A 16,696-nucleotide genomic window follows, 5' to 3' on the forward strand; every position below is an offset into this window, starting at 1 on the left:
ACTGGTATAAATCCCTCCCTAGGTTGCCTTCTAAGGAATACAGTTCTGGGCAGCAGGAGGGGTCCCCAACTCTGTCCCGTTCAGCTAGTTCACGGTGCAAGATAAGTGTTCCTTTGCCAGCGACGTCTGCAGAATCTTCTGCTCCAAACCAGAAGCCATCAATCAGAAGCCATAATTTGATAAAAACAGGGCCATCTGGCTGAGATGTCAGGTTGCACTAGTTACACAATGTCCTTTTCATAAGAGACAGTTTATTTCTGCTGCTGTTGCTGCTTCTGTGGGCATTTGGGAAGACCGCTCCCTCCTCCAGCCAATTCTATCGGAAGGGCAGGGCCTACACCCACCAACACAGCTTAAGAGGCGAGAGAGAGGCCTCCAGGACATTGCTGCTGTTGCTGCACCGGTGATTCTTTGGGAAGACCGCTCCCTCCTCCAGTTAATTCCATCGGGCAAACAGGGCGGGGCCTACACCCACCACAGCAGCTTAAGAAGCGAGAGAGAGGCCTCCAGGACATTGCTGCTGTTGCTGCTCTGGTGAGTGTTGGGAAGACCATTCCACCCTGCAAGCCAATTCCATCGGGCCCAAGGGGCGGGGCCTAAACTCACACATACTCTGAGCAGCTCCCAGCAGCAAGTGGCAAAAATGATATTAAATGTTTTAAGTGTTCTTAATTTGCTGCACCTCAAATGGTGTTTTTTTACAGTATTATGTTATTTTATTATTTTCTTTCTGCTTGGGGTGGGATAAATGTTTAGTCGGAGTGAGGAGTAGTTTAAATATAGCGTAATTGTTTCTTGCTTTGTTTTTATTTTCATTATTTTGTTAAGTTACTGTATAGTTTGTATTTTGTTTTTTAAGGGGAAGGGTTAAGGCCGCCTGGGAGAGGGCCTCAGCCAATAGAATGGCTGGGGCAGGTTCCACGGGGGGATGTATTGGGACACCTGATCTCAGTGATCAAGGGCGGGAGGAGGAGTTACGCTAATAATAATAATAATAATAATAATAATAATTTATTATTTATACCCCGCCCATCTGGCTGGGCCTCCCCAGCCACTCTGGGCGGCTTCCATAAAAACCAAAAATACAATAAAATCACACGTTAAAAACTTCCCTGAACAAGGCTGCCTTAAGATGTCTTCTGAATGTCAGGTAGTTGTTTATCGCTTTGACATCTGCTGGAAGGGCGTTCCACAGGGTGGGCGCCACTACCGAGAAGGCCCTCTGCCTGGTTCCCTGTAGCTTTGCTTCTCGCAATGAGGGAACCGCCAGAAGGCCCTCGGCGCTGGACCTCAGCGTCCGGGCAGAATGATGGGGGTGGAGACGCTCCTTCAGGTATACTGGACCGAGGCCGTTTAGGGCTTTAAAGGTCAGCACCAACACTTTGAATTGTGCTTGGAAACATAATGGGAGCCAATGTAGGTCTTTCAAGACCGGTGTTATATGGTCTCGGCGGCCGCTCCCAGTCACCAGTCTAGCTGCCGCATTCTGGATTAGTTGTAGTTTCCGAGTCACCTTCAAAGGTAGCCCCACGTAGAATGCCTTGCAGTAGTCCAAGCGGGAGATAACCAGAGCATGCACCACTCTGGCGAGACAATCCGCAGGCAGATAGGGTCTCAGCCTACGTACCAGATGGAGCTGGTAAACAGCTGCCCTGGACACAGATTTAACCTGTGTCTCCATGGAGAGCTGTGAGTCCAAAATGACTCCCAGGCTGTGCACCTGGTCCTTCAGGGGCACAGTTACCCCATTCAGGACCAGGGAATCCTCCACACCTGCCCGCCTCCTGTCCCCCAGAAACAGTACTTCTGTCTTGTCAGGATTCAACCTCAATCTGTTAGCCGCCATCCATCCTCCAACCGCCTCCAGACACTCACACAGGCCCTTCACTGCCCTCACTGGTTCTGATTTAAAAGAGAGGTAGAGCTGGGTATCATCTGCATACTGCTAAGACCATGTCATTACCGAGGAGGCAGGCTTAGTCATTTTTTGAGGACTATCCCTGCCTCCAGGTCTGGTCCTGGTTGCAGTGATTTTTAGGAAGTCATTAGTCTGCACAGGCGTCCCATTGGGAAGACCCAGTTTTCTGAGTGCATGTTCTGGAAGTTGGGCAATAGGGGCAGTACAGGATTCCTTTTGGTGCAGCGACCTCCCTGCTGCACCAAGGATTCCTTGCCTGAGCTGCTTAGTTTGGTTGTCCTGGGGGATTTTAACATCCATGCCGACATGACCTTACAAGGGGCCGGTCGGGACTTTGTGGAAAGCATGGCCTCCATGGGGCTGTCCCTGAATAAGTTTGGCCCAACTCATAGCCACGGACATGCCTTAGACCTGGTGTTTACCTCTACAGATGTTGGTGATCTGACACTAAGTAAAAGCGAAATAAAAGGAGTGCCATGGTCAGATCACTTCCTGGTGCAACTGGACTTCTCCGCGACCCTTCCCCTCTGCAGGGAGGTGGGACTGATTTGGATGGTCCACCCCCGCCACTTAATGGATCCAATTGGCTTCCAGAGGGATGTTTTATCCCAAGCTGATGGCCTTTCAGCTGATTCCCTGGTGGCCCGCTAGAATGTGGAGTTAACCAGGGCTATTGACTGTCTGGCTCCGAAGCACCCTCTCCGATTGCATGGAGCCCGGACAGCCCCATGGTTTTCCTTGGAGCTGAGGGCAATCAAATAATTGTTGAGACGGCTAGAGCACCAGTGGCGGAAAACTCATTCTGAATCAGACTGGACACGGGCTCAAGCTCAACGTTGAGCCTACCATGTGGCAATGGCAACAGCGAAGAGGGCCTCCTTCACAGTCTCTATTGCATCTGCAGAAAACAGCAGCAAGAGACTCTTTCAGGTGGTTTGCAATCTCTTGGAACCACCTTCTTCACCGGGGCCTGGTTGGGACCCCAAGATCTCCTGCAATGCTTTTGCAAAGTTTTTGCAGATAAAGTCACTCAGATTCGGAAGGAGGTAGACTCCTCCGTGGGAGCAGGGTCGGGGCGGGAGAGTGCTAGACCCCTGTCTGGTCAAGTTGTGTGAAATCAATTTCAATCCGTTACCCCCGAGGATGTGGACAGGCTGCTTGCATGCATGAAACCAACCACCTGTCTCCTTGATCCTTGCCCTCCTGGCTAATAAAAGCAAGCCAAGAAGGGCTGGGCGATGAGCTCTGCAGAGTGGTGAATGCTTCCCTCTCTGAAACGAGCATTCCCAGACGTGCTGAAAGAGGTGGTCATTAAATCGCTTCTTAAAAAAAACATCTTTAGACCTGGCCAGTATGGCCAACTATCGCCCAGTCTCAAATCTTCCATTCTTGGGCAAGGTGATTGAGTGGGTGGTTGCTGAACAACTCCAATGATGCCTGGAGGATGCAGACCATTTGGATCCCTTCCAGTCGGGATTGGAGGATGGATGGTGGATAACAGATTGAGATTAAATCCTAACAAGACAGAAGTACTGTTTTTGGGAGACAGGGGGCGGGCAGGTGTGGGGTCTCCCTTGTCCTGAATGGGGTAACTGTGCCCCTGAAGGACCAGGTGTGCAGCCTGGGAGTCATTTTGGACTCCCAGCTGTCCATGGAGGCACAGGTTAATTCTGTGTCCAGGGTGGCTGTCTACCAGCTCCACCTGGTACGCAGGCTGAGACCCTACCTGCCTGCAGACTGTCTCACCAGAGTGGTGCATGCTCTAGTTATCTCCTGCTTGGACTACTGCAATGCGCTCTACATGGGTCTACCTTTGAAAGTGACCCAGAAACTGCAATTAATCCAGAATGCGGCAGCTAGACTGGTGACTGGGAGTGGCTGCCAAGCACATAACACCGGTCCTGAGAGACAAACTTGCATTTCTCGAGATGAGCAAGAAACAAATAAATTTGAAATTTCAAGGAATCCTGGGACAGGAAGGGAAGGATGTGAGAATAAAACTGGTTACAGAAATTGCAAAATGGTTAGAGTTAAAGGATGAAGATGTTGACTATGCAATAGTAAATGCATTCAGAATAAATGTCATATTCCCCCAAGGCTAAGGCAAAAAAATATCCAGGAGATTGCCTGGTAATGTTTAACTCGATGGAGATGAGGAATACCATCTTGAGAATGAGCGAGGAGAAGTAGTTATGTATCAATGAACAGATAATAATCATATTTAAGGAGATCCCAAACAGATTTTTGAGAAAAGAAATTCTTATAAAGAAATTACTGGAACATTAAATGCAAATAAAATTAGATTTCGTTGAGAGTACCTGGAAGGAATCTCCTTTTATTACAAACATAAGAAATTCAAGATCAGGAATCCACAGGACACGGCCAAATTTTGGAGGAAATATGCCAAAGAATTGGGGAGGAAGGAGGAGGACAGACCTGGACTTGGAGAACAGTTGGAAGAAGATAAAGAGGAAGAGGAAAAATCCCAATCATAATAATAAAATTATTTTAATTTTAATTGGATAAAGGATTATCATGGAATGTTAATGGACTTAATTAGAAAGTGAAAAGAAAGAAAATCGAACATTCATTGATTTTTAAAAAAATGGATATAATTTGTTTACAGGAAACACGTGTTGCTAAAAACACACAGAAGAGTTCTAATAAATAAAAGATTGGGAAATGCATTTGTAGCTTCAGCTGTAAATAAGAAAAGGGGAGTGGTTTTGTACATTAAAGGAAAATACAATGCAAAATAATTGTTTAAAGACAATGAGTGGGGGAATGATAGGGGTCCAAGTCACACAGCAAGGCAACAACTTTATCATTGTTGGGATCTATGCATCAAGTGAGAGGAAATCAGACTTTTATAAAGAATTGGAGGAAAAATTGTTTGGCCATATGGACCAGGAAGTAATTTTTATGGGTGATTTAAATGGAGTGGTGTTGTTAGAAATGGACAGAACATCAAGCAAAAGGGGGGAAACCTGGGAAAACTCCCAAAGGCTCTTTTTCATTGCTGGAGAATCATGATTTAATTGGTATTTGGAGACTTAAAAAACCCATTAACAAAACAATTCACATTTTTCTCTGATTCAAATCCAGTTCTAGTAGAGTAGACTAAGTCTGGATTCCCAAGGACTTAGCTCTAAGAACAATAAGTACAGAGATATTGCCAAGGACATTTTTGGATCCTAATTCCATAACTTTGGAATTTAAAGGTAAAGATCAATCTTCTTTAGCACTTCTCTCACACAAGACGCAACACGCTAGCAATTTGAATAGTTTATTTCTCAACAACTGGCTTTCAGAAAGCCGAGCTTCCCACAACTCAGTCCTCATTGTCAGAGTCAGTTGACTTGACTGGCTTCCGGCCCCTTCCAAGGCCAGATATACTCCAAGCCTGTTCCCACTTCCTGCTGGTCTTCCTCTGTTCTAATCGTTTGCTCCACCTCCTGCTTCTTGGAGACTCAGGTGCAGCCAATTCCTCCTCCTCTGGAGTTGAATCCAGTCCTCTACTACCACCTGCATCCTGCTCCTTCATCTCTGTGCTGCTGCAAAAACTTACAGGCAGCAATCCAGAGCGAGGAGGGCTTATCTCACTTTTGTTACAGATAGGTAGCCGTGTTGGTCTGCCATAGTCAAAACAAAACAAAATTCCTTCCAGTAGCACCTTAGAGACCAACTAAGTTAGTTCTTGGTATGAGCTTTCGTGTGCATGCACACTTCTTCAGATACACTGAAACAGAAGTCACTTTTTTGTTGTGAGAACAACTCAAGTTCCTGTTTTCCTCTGCCTCTTCCTCCCCCTCTGCAGACTCCTCTCTGCCAGCCATGTCTCTGACAAGTTTACTTTCTTCCTGGGCACCAATTGAAAGATAATGAGAGAAATATAGTTAGAAGAGAAATAATATTAGAGGAGCCACATGCCAGTGTAATGGAAGCACTGGAAGTGATTGAAGAGTTTGGGCAATTAGCAGGTTTTAAATTAAATAAAGCCAAAACAAAAATGATGGTTAAAAATATGAATCAGGAACAAATTAAAGAATTACAAGATAAAACAGGAATCACACTGGTCAAAAAGGTAAAATGTTTGGGTATCTGGCTAATTCCCAAAAATATAAACCTATTTAAAGACAATTATGTACCTGTGTGGAAGGATATTAAAAGAGATTTAGAAATTTGGGATAGACTAAAATTGTCAATCTGGGGAAGAATCTCTGTGATAAAGATGAATGTGCTACCCAAAATGTTATTTCTGTTTCAGACAATCCCAATGATCAGTGGAACAGGACAGTTTAAAGTTTGGCAAAAAGCATTGTCAAGATTTATCTGGCGGGGAAGAAACCTAGAGTAAAGTATAAAATTCTTACAGATAAAAAAGAAAGAGGCGGATTCTCACTGCCTAATTTAAATATATATTTTATGAAGCATCTTGTTGACTTGGTTAAGGGATTGGATGAAACTACAAAATACAGACATGTTAGATTTAGAAGGTTATGGAAACAGATTTATGTGGCATGCAGATTTGTGGTATGATAAATTCAAAGTTCACAGAGGTTTCCTGAATCATGCAATAAGAAAACCGTTGTATGAAGCATGGATAAAGAAGTATTAGAACATAAAACACCAATGGTGGGTTTCACCAGCAGAAGCAATTTCAGTCAAGCGGTTAAATATGAAAGGTAATTGGCCCACATATAAGGAGTTGCTAATAGAAAGGGATAAAGTGTTAAAAATGAAACCATATGCTGAAACATGTGATAAGGTAACAAGTTGGTTACAGTACCAACAAATTAATGATGTATTTGAAAAAGACAAAAGGAAGAATGGCTTTGAGACATTTAGATCCAAGCTGGAAACCGAATTGTTGGAAAGTAATACAAAAATCCTATCTAAAATGTATGAGTTACTTCTAGAATGGCATACAAAAGATGAAGAAACTAAGGAAGTAATGATATAATGGCCAATAGACATTGTCCATAACTTTGACTTTGATAAATGGTCAAGGTTATGGAATACGGGTATGGAATTTACTGCAGGCATGACACTGAAGGAAAATATAATGAAAATGATATATAGATGGTATTTGATCGCTACCAACTACGACTTGCCAATCAGAAGGTTGGCGCTTCGAATCCCCGCGACGGGGTGAGCGCTCCCGTTGCTCGGTTCCTGCTCCTGCCAACCTAGAAGTTCGAAAGCACATCAAAGTGCAAGTAGATAAATAGGTACTGCTCCGGTGGGAAGGTAAACGGCGTTTCTGTGCGCTGCTCAGAAGCGGCTTAGGCATGCTGGCCACATGACCCGGAAGCTGTACGCCAGCTCCCTCGGCCAATAAAGCGAGTTGAGCACCGCAACCCCAGAGTCAGTCATGACTGGACCTAATGGTCAGGGGTCCCTTTACCTTTAAACTAGCAAAAATGTATAGAATGAGTAATAAGCATTTTTTGAAATGTAAGGTTAAAGAAGGGGATTTTTACCATATGTGGGGGACGTGTGATAAAGTTAAACTATTTTGGAACAGTATCTACAAGGAATTTAAAAAGATGTTCAGGTACACCTTCCCAAAGAAACCTGAAGCTTTTCTGTTAGGAATGCTAGGTGGGGAAATATCAAGAGATGAACAAAAATTGTTTATGTATGCACAACAGCTGCTAGAATTTTATTAGTCCAAAAATGGAAACAGCAGGAGTTACCAACAATCAAAGAATGGCAGACGATGCTGGTGGAATATGCGGAACTGTCAAAGCTGACCGGGAGAATCCAGAACAAGAGTGACCAAGCATTCCATAGAGAAGGGAGTAAATTCATATCATATAGAGAGAACCATTGTAAACATAGAAAGACACTAGAATAAAACTCACAATGTTTAAAATAAGTATTCCACATCTTCATTTATATACACTATTACAACTTTATCAAACTTATTCAGTGAGGCTTAATCATCAATGGATCCCATATGGCAAATGGTCATTGCGGTCTCCACTTCCTAATGTTGAACATAAAAGTATAAATTAATCTTAGGAGATTGTAACATCATTAATTACCTAAACACCTGTTGTTAGAAGAAAGGATACCTTCTTTGCAGTAATTCAGACAACACAGGATATCTATAGAAGAAATAAGTAATGCATACCCCAGGAACACCAAAGTCAATCAAAGATACTCTAAGTAATAATCAATAGGTACAGGCAATTAGAATCTACCATTCTTAAAGGAACATAATCACAATGATATCCAACTAGCAGAGATCTAGTACATTAAGTTTTTTACATCTTCATTAGTATTTCTTAGCTTTTTAAAGATTTATCCAGTGTAAATTAATCATAAATAGATTCCACCTGCTAAATAGTCATTGCTGTCTCCACTTTTTATATTGTAATAATCAAACTATTAATATGTAACATCATTGATTACCTAAATTATATCAATAGAAACAGCCATGGCAAATGACTAGGGCAACACATACCACAATTGCCTCATTGTGTAAATAAAGTTCAGAATACCACAACACACATGTAACTGGCTGTAAAGTAATATAACATAGATAATGAAACTGTAATCTAATTGTCATATCAAAAAATTGCAAAGCACTGTTCCTGATGGCAATTACATATCATATTATGGTTAACCATCTATATGTTTTTATTGTCGTAAAGTCCAAGCATAGTCAAGTCCAAAGACTGTCAAGTCCAATGATTACAACGTACAGTTCCTGTTGGCAATGCCATTTCATACTGATATCTTCCTTCTGCAGCGTCCTATGTCTTAAAAGTCCACTGCTTTTCTTTTGTTTTGGAGAAAGAGATTGAGGAAAGAGAGGGGAGGATTTCTGAAACTTTGAATTTGTCTTTCTGCTTGAGAAAAATAGGTAGAAAGGGGGAAGGAGGGAGGGAAAGGCGGTGGGAACTCCAAGACATCCGCCCGACTGTTTTTGTGATTTTTAATTTCTTTCTGCCACGGAGAGAACATTAGATGAAGAAAACAGAGAGGAAGATAGGATGGGAGAAGTGGGCGAGGAGAGCAAGAGAGGCCAGCCTCCCTTTGCACCAGTGCAACTGGTTGGCCATCACTCAATGGCTCACATGGGGCTCCATATAAATATGAAAATATGGGTCCGCCCCTGTTGCACAGCTACCTTCTTCTTTGCGTAATCCTGCCATTACCAGAACTGCTCCTGTCTCCTCGGGAATTTCCTCCTGTGAAGCTCTAGCTAGCACATTTGTGCCTGATATATAACCAAACGGCCCAACACTCTCAGATCTTTGACTTCTTTTCCTCCATCAGAAAGTTGGTTCTTTGGCTCAGAGGGCCTCTCGGCTTCAGACCATGAAGGGTGTCGCATTGAGATGGAGAGCTGCAACAGTTGTGCTGCAAGGACTTCTGGCGATGACCTTTCTTATTTCAGGTACCAGTTATTGCTATTGGGATGTCCTCTAGTTGCAGACCTGGGTGGTTGGGTGGGAGCCAACTAAATGTGCATGGAGAAACAAGAAGGAATCCTAAGGTGTATGGAAAAAGTTCAGAAAGGGGGAACTAGTGTAGTGTTTTTTAAAATTGTGGGAAAATTTACCCATGGAGAAGCAGGAAATGAAGAAGACTTGAGCCTTCTGCTCCCTTCCCTGCTGAAGAGGGAGAAATGGGGAGGGGATGTTTCAGCTCTTTCTGCTGAGTGACAGCTGTCAGCCAAGAATCTGTATCCTGCCTCTAAGCAAGGGCAGTAAAAGCATTCAGACCAGGAACTGTGAAGTGTGCTCCCATGGAGCTGTCTGCCTCCACCCATTTTTTATTTGTTCAAACTTTACTTTCAAACCTACATTGTGCTGTAGGTTTTTTCCATTATTATTTTCTATATTCTTCATTAAAAGATATAAAGTGCATAATTACAAGTGCACAGAGTAAGATAAGACACAATAAAGAAGGAAAAGAAAATATGAGTACCCATGTAGAAAACTCCACCCCACTCCCATTTTTATAAATTAGGTAAAGTTCTGGTTAACTACAATACCTTTGGGGGGGTTGTTAATGCCTATTATTTGGTTGTCATTGTTCTGTTTTGTCAGTTTACATCTGACTGGTGTTGGTGTGAGTTGGAATCCAACATCTGGCATTGGACTCGATGCCCCTCCTAGTCCTATCCACCTCTGATTTAATAAAGCTCTAGGACTGACCATTCTGGCATAGTTTTGCATCCTCCTTTGATATCTACACATGAAACCACTCACTCAGGCCCCTCCTTTGGGCCTCCGGTTCAGAACAGGCACTTGGCACAAATTTCTGCCCCCTAAGAACTTCTGCTTTCACTATAAAGGGGGAAAACCTATTTCTAGTCCCTGATGATTTCAAGACATTGCTAATAGCTTTTCCCGGATCTCATAACCTTTCTCCCCAAACTTCTTTTCAGGAATTTCTGCCTTGGAGTGTTATCACTACAGCTACATAGATCATCCCACATTCAAGTTCTATACATCAGAGCAGTACATTAGAAACTGCTCCAGTGCTGAAAATGTTTGCATAATTGCACAACTTACATTAACTATAGGTAAGTGCTGCTCTGTCAGATGGATCCTGTGTGGCTGTTAGATTTTTAAGAGGAAAAGATTTTTGAGAAGATTTTACCTTAAAGGTAAAGGTAAAGGGACCCCTGACCATTAGGTCGAGTCGTGAGCGACTCTGGGGTTGCGGTGCTCATCTCGCTTTATTGGCCGAGGGAGCCAGCATACAGCTTCCGGGTAATGTGGCCAGCATGACTAAGCCGCTTCTGGTGAACCAGAGCAGTGCACAGAAACACCTTTTACCTTCCCGCCGGAGCAGTACCTATTTATCTACTTGCACTTTTAGCGTGCTTTCGAACTGCTAGGTTGGCAGGAGCAGGGACCGAGCAACGGGAGCTCACCACATCCTGGGGAATCGAACCACCCACCTTCTGATTGGCAAGTCCTAGGCTCTGTGGTTTAACCCACAGCGCCACCCGCCTCCCTCATGAAACCCCTCAAATTCCCATCGGGGTTAACTGGGCCTGAAATGATGCTTTGCATGCTTTCAGAATTGAGGTGCTCAAAACATGTTTGATTCATTTTATTTTCTATTTGCAGATTGTTGTACAAATCCCTGTACTCCATTTCTTTCTTTGTTAATAAAGAAAATTCTTAGCTGATTTTCTGTGGGCTGATTTCCAACCCCGCTATTAGGCTTCTGAGGTATAACAACAGCCAGGAAGTGTGGCCCCTCCCCCCCAAAAAAACAGACAGAAGCAGGAAGAACTGTGTCAGCAGTTTCAAGGGGCACTCACATAACCCAAATCACCTCACCCCCAGAGTAAAAATGGTCAAGGTAAAATCTTTGGAACACCCTGCCACTGCATCAATCTATTGTTTGTATATATGTATCCACCCTCATTTTAGATAAAGACCTTTTGGTAATGGGCTACAAAGGCTGTGCCAGCAAGGACCTTTGGGATGGACCCATATCAAGTTTCTCTGGTGACCGACACTTTGCCGTCCAGTACGATGAGAGCTACTGTCTTGGTGACCTTTGCAATGGGCATTCGATAATGTGGAAGGTTCCCAAGACCCCTATCGAGGACACAGGTATTTTTTTAAAAGGCCACCTGACCGTTAAGTGAGAACTCAGAGTTTCACTTGTTGGGTGGTTGGTTGTCATTAGGGAGGCTTGAAGAATTCAATTTTGGAGATTTCTAAGGCAAGCGGCCCTGTTCCCCAACTCTTGGGCTCCTATGCCAAAGAAAAGGTAACCCCACTTCTCAAGAAATGTACAGTACGGTGTGCTTTAGGGTGTAATTTAGCTGCGAGAGCATGGGAAAGGTTTGGCGGAGTGGGAACATGGGGTGCGCTGTAGGGGAGGGGTGAGCTGGGGTAAAGGGAGGGGACGTGCTCAGGTGTGGGGGGTTGACAAAGAGTCTGGCAGGTTTGGCAAGTGGAGAAAGGCAAGGGCAGCAGCTCCTAGTATGTGCAAATATTCGCACACATTCCATCTTAGAGAATTGCAATGCAAAATTTGAGAATGTTTGGGTTTCAAAGGATAGCTTTTTTCCTGCACGTATCGACCTATACTCATATGTATTCATTTAAATGGGTTTACCCTGAGTACAATTAAGGTACTGACTGCTTTGGAAAGGGAAAATTAAGTAGGTTCACTTTGATATGCAAAGCAAACCGAAAGATCCCCCCCCCCAATCATTATTGAAGAGACAGAATAATGGGGGAGCCTCCTATAAAGGGGAGCCACCCTTTTCAACCCAGCCCCACTTTAGCAGCTTAATGGGGTGAGTGATGCTCAACAGGCCCCTTGCTCTTCATTTTGCTTTCCTATTCCAGCAGCTGAAATAAGCAGCTCCAACCAGTGTTACTCAGGCTTTGATCATACCTACTACGGAATACTCCAGCAGACTATGAGATGCGGCAGGGGCTACAACCAATGTTACAATGGCAGTAAGGTCATTTCAGTAGGTGAGTTCACCCTAGGAAATTTATTCCACAGCTCCTGGCCTACAAAACATTTTGCCCCCTGCTGAACAGGACTTGTTGGGAAGCATTCTTTACAATTAATTGTTCAACCACCCAACCTATGCAAATATGATTTATGAGTGTGTGGCCAAAGCCATTACAGAAGATAAAATACATAAATGATTATAAAATACATTACAGAGTTAAAACAAATAATTAAAATAGTTCTTAAAACCAAACGTTATATCAGTTCAGAGTTTGCTCCCCGGAAGAATTTAACTTCCTCCCACAGATTCCTCCCTCAGAATTGACAATCTAAGGCAAAACAGGCCATTTTTTCAGAGGTGTAGGGGGCCCTGCCCCCTAAGATCTCATGGATGTGGATTACGCCTCAGGCTCCATGTTCTTCACAATTCCCTGTGGGTCCCACTGCATGCTGGGCGAAGAGGGGCAACACCCCTCGTGCCTAACGTTTTGTGCCTTTCTTTTCTTCCCTTCCCTCCAAACATCAACAGGAGGCCTCAGAACATCAATGATCTTCAGGACCTGCCAGCGCCCAGCCTGCATTGATATGAGAACTGATTTCACCAGTAATATAAATATCACCAGCGAGTGGGGGTCGTGTTGCTCCGGCAGCAATTGCAATAGCAAGATAATTAACCCAACCAATTATGGTGTGAGGAGCACCACCAACCCATACCTGTCTTATGATCATTATCGGTCAGGTTTCCAAGGGCTCAGTCTTCAACTTTGCCCTTTCCTGGCAGTCCTAGGAACCACCATCCTCGGGATATGGGGGTGAGGAAGGGGGTTTGGGAGCACCTGAACTGCTGGAACCTGCATTTCGGTTTGGAAGGGCTGTGTTGTGGAGAAGGAAAGAAGGAAGGAAGGAAGGTGGGGAGTTGGGGTTCCAAGACAGTGACCTGTTCCAACCAATTGCATGTATGGCTCATATCTATAAAATAAAATTTTATTTGGATAACCACTTCCTTGGGGTCTGATTCTCTTCCCAAAACCAAGCTATTTGTTTGCTTCCCAAGACCCCACAGATTTGGGCTGTGATGGCAAGATACTAAGAGCTATACCCAACTAACTTCTACTCGGAACAGATCCACTGAAATCAATGGACCCAAGTTAGCCCTGTCCATTAACTTCAATGGGACTACGTTCCATAGGACTGGCATTGGAGACAACCCAGAAACTACATCTTCAATATAATAATATTGTTATAGATTTGGGGGGGACCCCTAAACTCTAGAAATTAATAAATGTTAATTATTTGAGATATGAAGAGAGGAATTCCTGGACTAGCCTATGCAAAATGACCTGGCCAAACTAGGGCCATTAAGGAACAATAGGGGGCTCTAGAGGGCCAGTGGCAATGCAAGAGAACCGCCCTTCCCCCCTGCCCTGAGGTGTGAACGAAGACTGGGGGTTTGGAAGGTTGTCAGGGGAACCATGCCCCAACTGTTCCTACTCGCCCAAGACAGTCCATGTTTGCAGTTCCCCATCCTTGGTAGGTCTTGAGAGTGCCATGGACTGCAAAAAGATCACACCTGAATGAAATCCACACTGGAAGGACAGATCCTGAAGCTGAGGCCCAAATACTTTGGCCACCTCATGAGAAAAAAAGACTCTCTGGGGGAAAAAAAATCTTGGGTAAGATTGAGGGCACAAGAAGGGGACGACAGAGGACGAGATGGCAGTGGAAGACAGGAGTGCCTGGCGTGCTCTGGTCCATTGGGTCACAAAGAGCTGGACACGATTAATCGACTAAACAACACCAACATCCTTGGTATATCACTGTCCTCTAATAGCCCTTCAAAGAGTGGAAGGGAACCTTCCTTATCCTGACCACGTTCGGAGGGTCATGTACCATTAATTTGTTCTGGAAGTCTGTTCTAAACCTGAAGCACCACTTTAGCTAATGGGGCCTCCCGCTGCTGCCGCGCTGCTGGAGCACAATTTCTGTTCTCATCTTGAAGCAAAGTTCTTAACCCAAGGTCTGAGGGGGAGCTGTGCCACGATGCCAGCGGTCTTCCCCCTCCCCACATTCTTTCCTACCCAGCTTTGGGGAAGGCTGGGGGAGCTCCGGACGGGACAGGACAGGAGCGATATTGTAAAAGCCAATTTTTGTAAGGTCACGAATTTAAGCCACAGTTTAACTTTTCATGGTGAAATTTGGGGAGGGGGGAAGTGCGGCTTATATTTGGGCCAATACAGTACTTGGGATAAGGCTTCTCCAGCCCCATTACTGGAATGCTCACAATGTAAAGGACCAGGGCTGTCCACGTAGGACATATTAATTTCATCTTCCCACAATCATTTTGCCATTATCTCTGTCTTCCTTGTTGAGTGACAATAGTCCAGCATAGATTTCTGGACGAAATTTGGCAATGGAGTTCTGGATGTTTTGACTGAAGTGATACAGGCCTGTGCTCATGTAACAGCCATGTTAAAACTGCAGAGTGTCTGTTGGCAAAGATGGCTTTCTAAGAATTTCTTACCAGTTTCTTACTAGTTAAAAATGTCGAGCCAAAACAGCTGCTTTCCCAGCTCCCATCCTCCAATTAAAATATATGGTTTTTAAGCCCACGTTGAAGTAAAGCAGATAAAACAGATATGCTCCTTGCCTGTATGCAAGTAACATTAACTGCCGAGACAACTGACTTTAAAACTGTTCAAGAGAAATTAAAACTAGAATAAACTGTGGAGCTCAAGGACAAGCAGCCATACTCATTAGTCCTTCGAATAATTGCATTACTTGGTTTCAGCTGTATTATTTTCCAGACATTTCCAATTCCTTCCTTCTGCCTCCATACTGACAATTGCTTGGCTTTGCTTTCCACTGGAACACACTCATCATGGGGGGGTGGGGGAGGTTAGTTCTGGCTGGGCTTTCTTACTTAACATCTCAAACAACAGTGCCTTTCTTTTTCCTCGTCACGTCAGCTTCTGGGCACAGAAGTGACTCAATCCAAACCTGTCCTTTTCTCACAGGCTCCTTGAGGACATACTTCAAGTTGCGCAGATTCCTGTAATACCTGGGTGAGTCTGGGTCACAGAGAAATGTGGCGGCCAGAGGCACAGGGAGGAAGAAGGCTCCTGGTTTTTTGTTTTCTAATGGTTCTGTAGCTTATCTTTTTCTTGCATGACAGGCCACACCTGCCCCAAAATGCATGCAGCATATTCTTGAATAGTAATGCAAAGGATGATGGAGAGGCTCCTGTTCTTTTAATTAACAGCTGCATGGAATTGGAAAAAGCAACTAGCTTCAGAGACCATGGCTCACTGGCAGGTGGGTTTTTTTTAAGGTTTTTTTTTAATTTATTAAATTTTATTTAGCATAATTGTTACAAAATACAAATACATACATACATATATATTTCAGATAAGCACACACACACATATATAAACAAGAAAGAAAAAAGAAAGAAAAGAAAAAATGAGGAGGAGGAGGAAGAGGAGGAGGAGGAGGAGAAGGAGAAGGAGAAGGAGAAGGAGAAGGAGAAGGAGAAGGAGAAGAAGAAGAAGAAGAAGAAGAAGAAGAAGAAGGGGGAGAATGGAAGAATTTCTTCCAAATTTATTCTACAAATATCTCAATAATAAAATTTCATTTCATCAGGTTTGGGTTTTTTAATGGATTCCACTAGCAAACAGACATGTATCTTAATTTCTTCTCTTTTGCTTTGGGTGTCCACTTGAAAAAGAAGCAGAGCACATGTCTTTAAAAAAAAATATTGCACTGTTTTAGACACCTGCTAAAAGCTTTTTTTATTTACTTCAGCAAGCCTGTCCAGACATATAATTTAGTTAAGAGCACAGGACGAGCCTCGCTGGATCAGGCCCAAAGTCCATCTAATCAAGACCAAACAGTTGCTTGTGGGAATCCTGCAAGCAGAACCTGAGCACTGAAACTCTCCCCACATGTAATTCCCAGCAATTGGCATTTGGTTATGTATACTTGTTTTCAAAGTCTGCTGATTTTATCTTTCCCCCTTTATAATTGACAGTTATTACTTCACTGCTTTTTGTACACCACTTACAATAGATCTATTTAATTGGTTTAATGAAGTGCCTTAATAAACTAATTAATGTGTATTTTTTTAAAAAAAGAATAACAACAAAACATTCATTTAGACGCAACCATTTCAAGACACATCTGTTGAATTATATTATTTGTTGAGTTTAAATATATTTATTTATTGAACTTATACCCTGCCCTTCCTCCCCAAGAAGCCCAGGGCAACAAATGCACCATTTTAAAATAAAAACAAAGCAACAATATTCTAAAACTGTTAAAAGATTC

General features: G+C 43.4%; 1 protein-coding gene across 1 annotated transcript; it reads left to right on the plus strand.

Moving 5' to 3' along the window:
- Window positions 1-419: 419 nt before the first annotated feature.
- On the plus strand, window positions 420-13,376 carry LOC309375261 (ly6/PLAUR domain-containing protein 5-like). Its single transcript, XM_081920905.1, has 6 exons — window positions 420-534; window positions 9,209-9,329; window positions 10,326-10,463; window positions 11,326-11,511; window positions 12,259-12,390; window positions 12,903-13,376. The coding sequence occupies exons 2-6, from the start codon at window positions 9,251-9,253 to the stop codon at window positions 13,187-13,189; spliced, it is 822 nt and encodes a 273-aa protein (XP_081777031.1). The 5' UTR covers window positions 420-534; window positions 9,209-9,250; the 3' UTR covers window positions 13,190-13,376.
- The last annotated feature ends 3,320 nt before the right edge of the window (window positions 13,377-16,696 follow it).

The sequence above is a fragment of the Podarcis melisellensis genome (assembly GCF_964234715.1).
Source record: "Podarcis melisellensis genome assembly, chromosome: 8".
NCBI lineage: Eukaryota > Metazoa > Chordata > Lepidosauria > Squamata > Lacertidae > Podarcis > Podarcis melisellensis.